The sequence below is a fragment of the Cajanus cajan genome, chromosome 1 (genome assembly GCF_000230855.2).
Source record: "Cajanus cajan strain Asha chromosome 1, NIPB_CcT2T_4, whole genome shotgun sequence".
Lineage (NCBI taxonomy): Eukaryota > Viridiplantae > Streptophyta > Magnoliopsida > Fabales > Fabaceae > Cajanus > Cajanus cajan.
In genome coordinates, this window is record NC_138517.1 from 2139956 (window position 1) to 2153537 (window position 13582).

The 13582-nt window shown below is 34.4% G+C and overlaps 1 protein-coding gene across 2 annotated transcripts; it reads right to left on the reverse strand.

The window, feature by feature from the left end:
- Positions 1-2707: 2707 nt before the first annotated feature.
- LOC109801631 (Tesmin/TSO1-like CXC domain-containing protein) lies at positions 2708-13236 on the reverse strand. Of its 2 annotated transcripts, none has more exons than XM_020362745.3 (8): positions 12647-13236; positions 10102-10209; positions 8128-8305; positions 6925-7275; positions 5731-5831; positions 5564-5658; positions 4172-4603; positions 2708-3499 (listed from the first exon to the last, which is right to left on the reverse strand). In XM_020362745.3, the coding sequence occupies exons 1-8, from the start codon at positions 12862-12864 to the stop codon at positions 3267-3269; spliced, it is 1716 nt and encodes a 571-aa protein (XP_020218334.2). In that variant the 5' UTR covers positions 12865-13236; the 3' UTR covers positions 2708-3266. The 2 variants fall into 2 exon arrangements, with proteins under 2 accessions (XP_020218334.2, XP_082928646.1); XM_083072520.1 differs by having other exon boundaries at positions 3325-3499; positions 4168-4603.
- Positions 13237-13582: the final 346 nt, after the last annotated feature.

Genomic DNA, 13582 nt, shown 5'->3' on the forward strand with positions numbered 1-13582 from the left:
AATTTTGAGATGTGGAGTTGTATGTTGATTTCGTTGTTGTGTTGAATAAGTAAAAAATTATTGTGTTGTTAAGTTGTGATAACCACTTAAGACTAGAGGATATATTTTTGAAAGTTGCATATCTCATTGTGTGGATATTGTGTTGTGGTGTTCTGAGAGTCCAATTTGTAGAAAACCCTTCTTGAAAAGTTGACCCTTGAAGTGGATGTTGTGTTATTTCTCCTCTAGGACTTTATTGGTGTGGGAAAGGTCGAGACACACGTGTATGAAACGACTATAGTATAGGGGTTAGGTCGAGTTATATTGATTACAAGTGACCAATCGAGTAAAGTATGAAGTTAGAAACTTAATTCCTAATCGAGTATCAGAAGGTTATAGTATTTGGAGAACAGTCGGTGGACTAATCTCATAGAAGACTTGGTTAAACTAGCTAATGTTGTGATAGGCACGTACCCAGTTGTTCTATCTTGACATTAATACTATACTCTATTGTTTAAGTGGGGACATTCGAGAAATTGAATTGTTGTGTTGTGGATTTATATCAAATTTGTCGTTGATCTAGTAAGCCCAAAAGAATCACCTTGTGTTGTCAGTTTGATAAGATTAAGCCACTTAAACTGCTCATCTTGTGTTGAGTTGAAATGTGTGATGATGCATATAGTTGATGTGTTGAGTTGATTGCATTATTCATATGTTGTGTTGAACTGTGATGAAATGTATTGTTGTGTTGAATCAGAGTTAGATTATGTTAATCTGTGTTGTATATTGTGATGCTTCGTTGCTGTGTTGTCAAAGATGAGATGATAATGTGATGTTCCTATAGTGTGTGTGTATATATATCTTGTTTCTTTTTTTTTTTCCCCTAGCTTACCCTTGCGTGTTTTTATGTGATTTAGATTGCAATGATCATACATGATATGGGTAGGGATAAGAGTGGAGTGTTGCAATGGAGGTCATATGTTGAAGTCGTTTGACTGACAATTAGTTGTATATTTACATCTACAAGATTAATGCATGTATATTGTACATATTGAAATAATCGTTTCATCCTTATATATATGCGATATGGTACATATTCTAGTATTTGTAAATACATGATCTTAAGTTAGTTATTTTTCGCTACTAGTAAATGTGTCATTTAGCATAAGAATCACAACAAATCATTATATGATAAATACATTACTAAATAATAAAAGAATCAGTGTCACAAATATACAACTCATAATTTTTTATTACAACTTATAAAATATAAAGAAATAAAGAAATTATTTAAATTTAAATTAAGTGACTAACCTTAATTTGAAATACAAATTTGAAAAGGACAACGGATGATATTTAATTTGCACCGATCTGTAATATAAAATAATAATTTTTATTAAAAAAATACATTTAAAAATAATCAACAACCAAAACACCATAATCAAATTAATTAACAAACAAAATATTCATAACCATTATTCACTATAAAAAAAATATTCACCGGAAACTTAATAATAGAAAACAATGTAACATCTAAGAAAGAAAGAAAATTAAACCGATGAAAGAATGATAAGATAGAGAAAGTGGCAATGAGACTCAAAAAGTAGAAAAAATAAAAGAAGCAAGAAAGAAATGAAACACATAAAGGAAAACAAGGAGCGGGGCTGGGTGGCTGAAATGCTCATTTTATCTGCTTCATTCGACTCTACATAACAAAACAACACATAAAATACTCCAATTTACAACTTCAAATTTCTTCACTCAATCATGATCAAATTTAATCCATTGTTTCAAAGGTTGCAACTTTTAAACAAGGATTACTTTTCATAATTCTCTCTAAATCATTTGATTTAATCAATTAAAAAAAATTATTAGGAAGTAATTTTTAAAAAAAGATTATTTCTTTCCTTTTTTTACTTATTTTCAACTTTATCACTCTTTATTTATTTATTTATTTACCTATTTATATCTTCTCTATTTCCATATACTTCATTTTTCCCCCTATTTCTTTCTATTCTATCAAATATACACAATACTATTCCTCTTTTATTTCTTTTAAATAAAACACTCTAAATTTCACTTTATTTCTTTTTTTATAATTACTTATTGCTCCCCACTTTATTTTAAACTTATTTATTTTTTCACGACCAAATAAACACAGTATTAGTGATAAATTTAAAATTTATAATTACTTTTTTAATATAAAATTATATTGTAATTTACAATATATAAAAATTTTGATGAGGTTTTTTTTATTTTTTTTATTTTTTATCTATTGACAATTTCTTTTAAAAATATTGAGGCCAGCTAGCCTTAACGAAACCAGAAAAAAAAAAATGACAGACTTAAAAACCTTAATTTGACTAGCATTTTCCGATTGTTAACTACACCAGATTAGTAATACCTTTAAAACAGTCCCGGATTGATAAATATCTTTTAAAAAGGATCCATTTAGTCAATTAGCCGCGTTTAGAAGGGTGAAAAATGAATGTCTCAGGTGGATATTGATCGTTGAATGTCACTTTCTTCATCATTTTTTTTAAGTTTCATTTTATTTTTGTCACAGGAATAGTACTTAAATACCTGTCGATCATTTGTTTTGGAATTGTGACTAATAGTGCAAGAATACAAGTGATGTGAAAACACCAATGGTAAGGAAACAGTAAAGAAAAAATTATATTATAATGGAACTCCTAATTCAACAAGAACGAAATAGAAAACTAACATCTTCAAAATAATAAGACAACAACATGCCCAAATTTAAAATGTTTAAACACTCGATGGCCTAGCCAAAGTCAGTAACAGCTTATTGAATTATTACAGAGCTCAAACCTCATCGCTTGAAATATTACTGGCAATACAAAGGGCATAGTAATGAACATAGTAGAAGAAAAGGGAAACATGGAAAAATCCCTGAATAAAAATGTATGTATGTTAAATTACAAGCTATGGAAGTCATTCAACAAAAAACCTAAGCGATATACTTTATGAAATTATAATTCAGCAATTTACAAGCATTGCAATAATGCAATGTTGAAGCTGAAAAATTAATTTAGATATGTATGAATGACCAAAATAGGACAAGAAAAATGAAGAAAAAGAAAAAAATTGATCCTACATGGGCTAATGGTGGGCTCTGGATGCTTAGCAGACCTTTCAGATAAGGCAGAAAATGAAGAATGACAATGTTTTTATAATTATATTACAGAAAAGTTCTGGCATACCTTAAAGACCTTCTCATTTTTCTTTCAACCGTATCTCTGCACATCTTCTAAGTTATATTCCTTTCATATCTCTTTTTCGATCTTAACCTTAGTCTCCCCATTTTCAGCAATATTACCAGGGATTAAAGATGCCGAAGTTGTAGCCGCGGGTGAAACAACAGATTTAGTAACACTAACACCGTTGCTAGTGACTCCCTGCTGACGCACTATCTCAGAACTGGCACTTCCAATGCATTTGATGATTGGGTCCTTTTGGCTCTCTAGTTCATTTCTAGCAAATGAAGAACACTTTGTTTCTGAAAATGAGAATAGAAATTGGTCATTTTTAACAATAAAGCAGGTAATGCAAAAATATGTCAGAGAATAATACATTTTCTACCAGAGAGAAGCCCCCAATATGTACTGGTATACATCTCAAATGACATAAGCCATGTAAAGCATAATATATGCTAACAGCTGGCTACATACTGATATACATCTCCAACCGGAGTGTCATTTGTTTTCTCATTGTAAGACCCTCTTTTGGTCATGCTCCATATCATCCTTTAAAACAGTTATGATTAACAGTATAAAAAGATTAGAACATCATCCCTAACTTCGGTGCTTTGGCTCTTCAACTAGCTTATTAACTTTGGCAATTAACCCCCTCAATTATCAGTCTAAATAACTATTGTGTTTGTGTGAAATGAATAGTTTTGATGCTTTAAAGCACAGACACTTGCAGAGGAATCAAAGGAACATAAATAGATTAGCAGTTGAAATAGTCATGCATGGGGGTGACAACAAAGACAAATGAACTAATAAAAAATACGAATAGAAGCAGTATTCATATGCTTTTAAAAGTCAGAGGGGTTAACTGTCAAAATGGAAAGGTGACAGTCTTCTTACGAAAGCCCCAATGACACCATGGGATTTATGAATATTTCTGCAAGTAAAATTATAACCGACGGAGGAAAATATTAACTTGCCGTTTATTTCTCCCATAGTGATAACCCTATTGAGAAAATCTCTAAACTTTGTTAATACAATCCTTTCTTGCTCAGCATAGACCTCTGTCATTCCTTGTCCATAAGGAAATTGTGAAGATGTATTGCGATGGGCCATTGGCCCAATGGGGGAGGCAGTTGTCATGAACATTGTATCTTGCTCATCGCACATCAAGGCTAAAGTCCCGGGAGACATTGGCCTCCCTTTTGGGACATCAGCACCGTCTGAACTGGAATTGTCTGAACTGGAATTATCGGGGCTGACTTTATCTGTTTGGTTTGCACTCGAACAATCATCAGCTACAGTCTTCTCAACATGACCTTGCTTTTGATTTGGTAATTGCTCTTGACTTGAAGAAGCAAGGGAAGTTTCCGTCTGATCTTCTGCATGCTTTTCCAATAAATTTTTCTGGTCTGATTATAATAATAACAAAAATGGGTGAGAAAAAAGTAATTAATGATATCTGCATTAACAAGGCTGAAGTCACTTGGCATGTAATAAAAAGCTTCACGTGAAAATAAAACTAGCAGGTTGTAGCCCAAAAATGCAATACAAAATGTCATGTTCCATGAACAATGGCTATAGCAGTGTTTCATGAATTGTTTCCTAATGATCATCAATTTTGACTGTTATCCTAGAGCAAAAAGTAGAGTTTGAGTTTAGTTATAAACGGGAATCCTTGATAAACCATATTAGAGAGAATGTAAATAGGGAAATTATATGTGGGACAATATTATGCAATTAGAATAATAAGGATAGATCTTATTAGAATATATGAAAAATATCTAAATATTATCTTGATTATATCTTCAGAATAATTTAGTATCATAGGGATTATCTCTTAGGATTAGTCTCCCTATTTCCTTAGTTTCCGTATTTCCTTATTATCTAATAATATGTTTCCTTATTTAGAAAGGATTTTGGTCTAGTATTGGTATAAATAAAGATTAGTGTTTTATGTTTTGTATCACATTGTAATACATCATTATCAAGTTAATATCAATGTCAGAGTACTAAGTCTCTATTCTCTCCTTTTCCTCCCTCTATACCTAAAACTCTACAATTTTCAATCTACATTCTGTTGGCAGGTAAAAACAAGAAATGTGATCACTATGATAATTATCTTGTTATAAGCATTTGCCAATCCATTGAGGGTTGTGAATTTTTTTTTTTTCTAATCCCTAGTATGAAAGCTGTTTGATTTTCGTTTTTCTACAGCACTAGGGTCGAGAGGTGGGCTTAAGAAAGCTATACCTTATGAAGTTTTTAGAGATTTTAACACAACCCATCTTGAAATACCCGTGATTGTTTCATTTATAATGCACACTCAATGGCTCAAGTGGTGGTTGGTGATGTACGAGGTTAATATATACCTGTAAGTGTCTTTGCAGCTTGTCCTGATACTAGAACCAAAACTGAGCATAGCTCCTTGAGGTGCTGTGGTTGTATAATGTCTGCTAAAAGAGATCTTCAACAATAATCAAGTCAGCAATTATGTGCGGTAAATTTATCTTCATTTCATATATATAACCAACATTACCTGTACATAAATTTTGAAGGACCTAATGTTGCAGTTCCAACACGAGCACCTGGGACAGGTGACAAAGAGGAGGAAGGTGCTGGACCTCTGACATTATTTACCTGGTGAGCATTAAAAAAAAAAGATCTATGCTGATAGTGTACATAAGTCAAGAAATAAAAAATTGCCCATCAATCATGATGATAGCTTTCACTATAAATTGCAACACAAGTCATCATGGTATTGAAACAAAAGCTTTAGCTTTGGATTTAGTGAGTTTGAATCGGTGGTGAGTTGAACTCACCATGATTTCTGGTAGCAACAAATAGATTTTGTTGCTTCCAAAAATCATGGTGAGTTCAACTCACCACCAATCCAAACACACACTTACTTGTCTCTGTTCCTTCTGGTTTAAAATTAGAAAGTTCACAAAAATAGAGGGAGCAAGTTCAGTTTAGGCAAGACTAAATTCAAGTATAAATGCATCCTTTAAATAAAAACTAGAGCTGTCAAAACGGGTAACCCGGCCCGGCCCGGCCCACCACGGGTTGAGCCTTTGGTGGGCCAACCCAACCCGGCTCGTTTATTGGTGAGCTGGAAAAAATTGAGCCCGGCCCGGCCCACCACGGGTTGGTGGGCTAAACGGGTTGGCTCACCTAATTTGAAAAAATCACCTAATTTAAAAAAATGTAATCAAATTTAATGTCTAATCCTGCAAAAATAGTATGCACATAAGCTTTTCTAGAGAAAAGTAAATAAATTCCTACACTAATTACATAATTTGAAGAAAAAATACATAAAATTGAGAACCTATGATGGTCTATGAAGTTTTATTTGGCCCAACCCAATAGCAGAAGTTTTTTTTTTTTTTTTTATGGGCTGGTGGGTCAGCCCGGCTCACCACGGGTTGAACCCGGGTGAGCCGGGTTGTTAGTGGGCCGGGTTTAAAATTGGCCCACACTGAAATTTGCAAAAAAAATTTAGCCCAACCCGGCTCGAACCCGTGGTGGGCCGGGTTGGCTCACCGGGCTGAGCCCATTTTGACAGCTCTAATAAAAACGATAGTGATGTCAGCTCCTAACAAGAACATAGTTATGTGACTAAAAATAGTTATGTTGACTGGACTAACTGTTCTATATTTCTCTGATTTAATCAATGACTTAATTTAAAACAAACCCCTGTACTAGCATGACTTGTGCTATGAGCAAGTTTTACCTGTTGTCCCAACTTGCTAACGGATGGATCCTTGGTTGTAGGCCAAAAGAAGAGTTCCTGACCTTTTCTTTTCTTGGATACTGGTGGCGATAAATAACCAGAGGAACCAATAGCTCCAGTTATGGCAGCATTTGCCGCTTGCTGAATATATGCCATGTTATTTTGATCTCCATGAAACAGAGCCTGTCTCTCTTCACTTCCCTCAAAATTCTTGCAGTCCATGCATTTACAATTTTCAGAACAAAGAATGTTGGCTTGGAAGCATTCACAGTACTTCTTGAGGCACCCAGATTTCTTACAATGACACCCCTTGTTATGTTTTCCTAATATTAAAACTTCCCCAGTCTCTTCCTACATTTATTTCCAGTCAGATTGTCAAGACTAGGAAAAAAAAAAAGAAGAGAGAATAGAATGCAAAAAAGATGTTGTTCAACACATTTTCTTATACAATGAATATTAGTGTCCAGAAAGCTTTATTTATCATTCATGTACAGAATACATGAAAGCACTAGCCAAGTAATTTAATGGTAAGCTCCTGTTTTTCCATAAAAATATACCATGAAAAGTCCAACTTCTTGCAAAGACATACTACAGTTTAGGAACATGATTGAAAAAAATATTACTTACCTGAGTTACTTCTGCCAAACAAAAGCAGATGTAAATAAGGGAACTAAAAACAATGAATTGGTTTCATCTAGAAGAAAATTATTTTAGTACATTGACGAGGAATAATTGATGAAAGTTATAACTTCAACTAATAAAAATCAACATAGTGAAAAGGGCATGGCCAACAGTGACTAACACACCCCAAAAGAATATTTAATATCAACAAATTTTGTTTCTAGAAAATTGATTTTTCAGTCATATGCAAAAGGCTTAATTCCATGATTATAAAGTATGGAATGTTGCACCTAGTTGAATAGCATTTTTCACTAAGTGAAAAAAATCGCATGGAGAAAGTGACCTCCCATCATATACAGAACATATCTATTTGCTTTTTTTCCATAAAATTCCACAATGAACATGAAGAAAAGATAATTAGAGTAATGTTGGAATTATCAGCACAGTATTCACAGTATGCTCCAAAAAACATAGTTGAAATTTTTATAATCAATGTAAGCACCATATCTAAACTGATCTCATCAACAAAAAGTAAAACATTATATACAACACTATCAGTCACAAAAAGTTAGAATAAAGTACCCTGCTATCATGTGTTCCATGAGGGCTGCTTGCAATTTTGGGCCTAAATGCATTTGGATTGCGCTCTAAGGTAGCTTCAACAGCTTCTCGTCTAGAAGCTTCATTTTCAACATTATTGAAACAATTTACACAGTTGCAACCATCACAATATATTCCTGATGCAAAACATTCACAATACCTGCTCAAGATACTTCAAAAATTAGCTTCATATAGGAAACAATAAGTTGCAACAATGAAATGTCCTCAGTTGAAGGGACAAAAAATGACTTAAGAGTCAAGACAGTAATTTTTTTACACAATACGCTTTCAGATCCTTTTCAAAGAAAAATATATTGTTGCACTGCAATGGTTTAGCCTAACTTTGACGATAGAACTGACAACGTTATCAAAGAACTATCCAGTTATATGTGTATTCTAACTGATGTGCTAGGTTGTCAGTTGAACTGACTCAGCACCTTGTCGGTCTGACTCAGAACCCTCTCAGAGTTAGTTAGCCAGCTGTCATTCTGTTTGGATACCCGGAGTTAGTTAGTAGCTTGTAGTAGAAGCATACTGTTTCAGCTTCTAGTAGAAGCTATCTTAATTAGACTAACATTTCATTTTTTCAGTTTCATATAATTCTATCAGTTTTCTTTCTCGTGTCTCCTCTAAATTCTTTAATATGTAATATAATAAGGAATTTGATGGTCTAGAGTGATATTTCCATGTTCCCTGCAATTTTTGAAGTATTCTATATTAATGAATCAGAAAGTTAATCCCAAAGAAATAGGATGGTCATGCTCAACTCCATGCATAAATGATGAGTCACTTATGAAAATTCCTTTTTCGTTAATATGAAAAAAAAAAGAAAATAAATTTCTGACAATAGAAACAAGTTACTAATATACTATGAAGGCCAACAAGACCACATACTTGTACAGAACTGGTGATAGTTACTTAAGAACAACTTTTTGCTTTTCATAGTTAATGTGAGTACATGTGCACACACGTGGCACGCGCACATACATTTTCCAATGCGTGCTTATAGCCTTATTCTCTAAAGACACATGTTCAAGGGCACATGCACGCATGGTTGTCAAACTCACATGCCAACTTATAACCTCTTGAGTTTATTTATGATCACAGACATGCAAATCTGTTTAACTCACTGCTAGAACCATTTTCTGGTAGGCTTGGTCGAACTTGTGTAGAATCAAACATGCTTGAAGAGTGAGTCTACAAGTTTGATTTGCATTTTCTAGTAGTCTTGGTCAAAAGTAAACACTTTCAAGTTGGAGAGCAATAGTGCAAGTCTACAATTCACTCCAATTCAGATCAAAATGATGTACTTTCTTGTGTGTTTTGAGGTGCGATTAAAACCCATTATGGCTGGGTTTGAACATCTTTCATGATTGTGTCTCTGCTCTATGCTTAGTTCTTGCGTTCAGCTCATCCAAGCAGCCTCTCCTCTGCTTACAGCTTTGGAAGGGATACCAAACTTCAAACAGCACCATGCTCTCCTTAGTTCAAAGGCTTCCAAGCTTTGTTTTCCTCTATTTCACCTTCAAAGCTTGTGTTGCAGATTCATTCCTCCAAGCTCGCCATGAGCCATTTTCCTCACTTCATTTCTTCATTTGTGAATTGTGATTTTCATGAGCGTCATTCTTCCAAGCTTGTGCCATCCTGAATTTATGATTTGTGTATTTTTGTATGACAGTCATAAGCCTCTGTTCTCTATATCATATTTTTGTATGAGCCCAAGCGTTCAGACTGATATAATATGATACGTGTCCTAAATTATGTTCATGCATATATGTAATTTATAGGTTTTTTAATATTATTTTTATAATTAGGTAAACACTTACGAGTTTACAAATTGAGTATACAGAGGCTCTACCAGTTTGCACAAACTCTAAAGTTTGACAACCTTGAAACCCCCCCCCCCCCCCCCCCACACACACACACACACAGAGAGAGAGAGAGAATTTTGCTTACAGCTTTAAGCATTTAGAGTGTTTACAATTGCACTGCTTTTGCTTCTTTGGAGTAGCATCTTTCATTTCAAAGTTAGGTCTTGATCTTGATTTTGGAGATTCTGGTTTCCTGAAAAATTAAATAATAGTTAATGGAAAACCAAAACATACAGTTTGAGCTACTCCATGAAGACATTTGCAAAATGCCACGGTCAAAGCAGATATCTTAGTATTTATTTACTCCCAAAAATATCCATCAATTCAAGCTTGTCAAAACATAAACATATACTCTGTATCACACTCAGTTTCACGCACCATTCATGATTCAACCAAAACTTCAAAATGATTTTCTACAACTAGGAAATGCTGGTTTCACTTCAAGAAGTAACTTCGGAAATATATAAGCCTTACAATTGTGAAAGGTACAGCGAAAAAACATTCATATTGTATGAGAAAATACTTTGGAAGAAAAAGCCACATTATTCACATCATGTGAGAAAATTCTTCAGAAAAAAGAGCCAGACATAGATTGTTGTACAGAAAAGAGAAAACATTATTGATGAAAGCATATGATAAAATGGCCCCCCAAAAGAAAGAAAAGAAAAAAAAAGTACACCTTGCCACGATATGATCGAAATTGAAGAAAACAATATGCATAATCTGCATTGACCATAACCCTTGCTCCCAGCCCAAAAGGAAAATGAATAGAAACTTCAATTGACAAGTATTTTAGTTTCAAAGGTAAATAACATACAAAAGGCACCAACTTATCCATAACAAAAAAATCTAGCAAGTATGGATACTTCAAAATGTATGCCATAGTGGCATTAGTTGCATCTTTTTTTACCAATTACCATACTTGATGAGTAGATACCTCAGCTTATTGACAAAAGGTAATTTGTATCATTATGCAAGGGATAAGCTAAAACAAAAACAGCAATAACCAAAGCCTTCCCACACTAGTTGGTTCAGCTACTTGAATTGAACAATGCCATTATGTTATCTTCAAAATCAATTCTTTAGAGAGATTGTCTAAATCTAGATCCCTTTTATTTGTTTCACCGAATCTTTCATGACTTACCACTACCTCTAATTATTGGTATATCCTCCATCTTATCAACTCTTCTAACTAGACTGTTAGTCTTTTTATCATGTCCAAACCATCTTATGAGTAATTCTACCAAATTTTCCTCAACAGGCACTACCCAACTTTCTCTCTAGTACTTTAACCCCTAATCTTATTTTTTCTTAAATGACCAAGCATCCACCACAACATTTTCACCTCTGCAACACTTGTTATGTTCTTGTTGGCTGTTTCTCATCCAACAATCAGTAGCATCGAGCATTGCTAATCTTTTGGCTGTGCAGTGAGATTTTCGCTTTAAGTTTGAACACTTACAACCACAAATCCAGGTTGAGCATTCTTTCATTTTAATCCACCCATTTGAATCCTATTATTTACATCTCCCTCTATTTCACAGTCAGAAAAATAAATGAACATTTTTTCTCCACTTTTACCCCTACCATGCAGGGGCCCAACTAATGTCTTTTAATTATGAAGTTCTATGATGCTTTCATTTTTTTTTATATTTTTTTATATTTTATAAGATGATAATGATACATATAAGTTCTATGTTGTATCCTATTGTACCCATATCCAACCTTTCTAACAAATTTCACATCTCCTCCACATCACACCCATGCTGTATTGGGACTTGTACATATATGCATGTGTGTCATACGTTAGAATAAATTTAGATTACGTACATCTTATAAGCGTATCCCAGCCATTAAAAGCTCAAACCCAAATGGAAATTACTATAAACAACTTCATAAATTATGCTTGCAAAAACACATACACTCCTACAGTTCAAAAGTTCCTAACTAACTGATGTAAGCTACTAGTTTAGATAAACTTCTTCATAAGCATTTATAGGAGAAAAAAAAAAGGTGAATATATTGGACTTATTCCATATACTAAATTCAACATATGTACTTGACTTTAAGTTCTCTCATCTAGTTTTTCCAAAATCTGAGCTTCGTAAGTTGATTTAAGCTTATGAGAAAGTTCGATTCATTTTACATTCTTATTTTATTTTTCTATATAGGTGTTTAAGAAAAAGTTTATCCAAACATGGACAAAAATCAATTTAAACTTCCTGCCATCTTATTCCCACAGGAGGAAGAAATTACAGTTGCAGCGAACCAATGAAAACACGTGAATCATATCGGAAGTAAAAAGACCGGAAATGATTGCCAAAATTGCCATTTTCTAACAGCAAACGATGACATTACACATGCATTGAAAGCCCAGCTCACTCGAGAACTAAAATCATCCAAACAAAACAGTGATTCCCGTGGTAAAACCGCTACCACAAACTAATTCGAAAATTAAAACCAACAAAAAAGAAATAAAGGAACTCCGTACACGAGCCTCCAATCCACAGACTCTCAAGTGTTCCTAAGAAGCACGGCACACGATTAAAACTTCACTTCAGACACCAAAACAAAAAACAGTGCATAAATCATTTTCAACATTCAACAAGTCACAGTTTCAACCAACTCACCCAATCCTCACATGAGGCGGCTGCGGAGGCAACGGCTGCACAGCCACCGGCTGCTGCGGTTGCGACTGCTCCGGCGCGCCAGTGAAATCGAGCTGCCGCGCCAGCTTCTTCGCCGGAACTTCCAACGACGACGCTGCCGTTTCCGCCGGAGCAACAACTTGCGGCAGCGACAACGACGCATTCTTCGGAGCGCAATCGCCTCCTTCGCCTTCTCCCATGGCACACGAAACAAAATCCGGAAACTCTCACCGCGAATTCCGCCGAAGCCGACCTGCGATTGCGGCTATTCGGATAAGGGAAGTGGCGATGGTTTCGAAACGCAGCTCGAATTCGAGCACAGCTGGAGGATTGCGCAGCTCGGCGAGTGTGGCAAAATTGAGAGGCGCGTGGATCGAAACGCGGCGCGCAAGGAGATGGAGGTGAAGAGAGAGAAAGCGAGGGAGGGTTTGGAGATTGTATAGAGAGAAAGAGAAGAAGAAGAAGAAGAAGAGTGAGATTTGGAGAAGAAGAATAAGAGGAAGAAGAAGAAGAAGAAGAAGAAGAAGAAGAAGAAGAGAAGCAGAAGAAGAAAACACACCACACTCCCTCTCTCTTCGAAGCTTTTGAAAATTCAATTTACTTGTAAATATTGAACGGCCAGATCGCGTTTCCAATTTCATCGTGCGCTCCACAATGCACCAGATCAATCCCACGGTCACAATTCATTGAAGGGACTCCACGACTGAGTACCATGCCTTCTACTGTATTTTTATTTTTCCTATAGAAATACTATACTAGTAATACATTTTTAACATAATTTTTAATGCAGAAAAAAAATTTAATAAATCTTTTGTTATATATTAAAATTATATATATATAAAATTAATCTTGTTTTCCTTTATCAATTTTTTAACGTTTTTATATTTGTTAATAAATTTTAATTTATAATAAAGAATG

Bases quoted from the DNA above. Each gene is read 5' to 3' on its own strand.
- LOC109801631 (XM_020362745.3), bottom strand. From the start codon at position 12,864: ATGGGAGAAGGCGAAGGAGGCGATTGCGCTCCGAAGAATGCGTCGTTG. The intron at 8,306-10,101 runs GTAAGCAAAATT...TATCTTGAGCAG, and splicing joins CACTCTAAATGCTTAAAGCT to GTATTGTGAATGTTTTGCAT. The intron at 4,604-5,563 runs GTATATATTAAC...TATTATAATCAG, and splicing joins AGCTGCAAAGACACTTACAG to ACCAGAAAAATTTATTGGAA.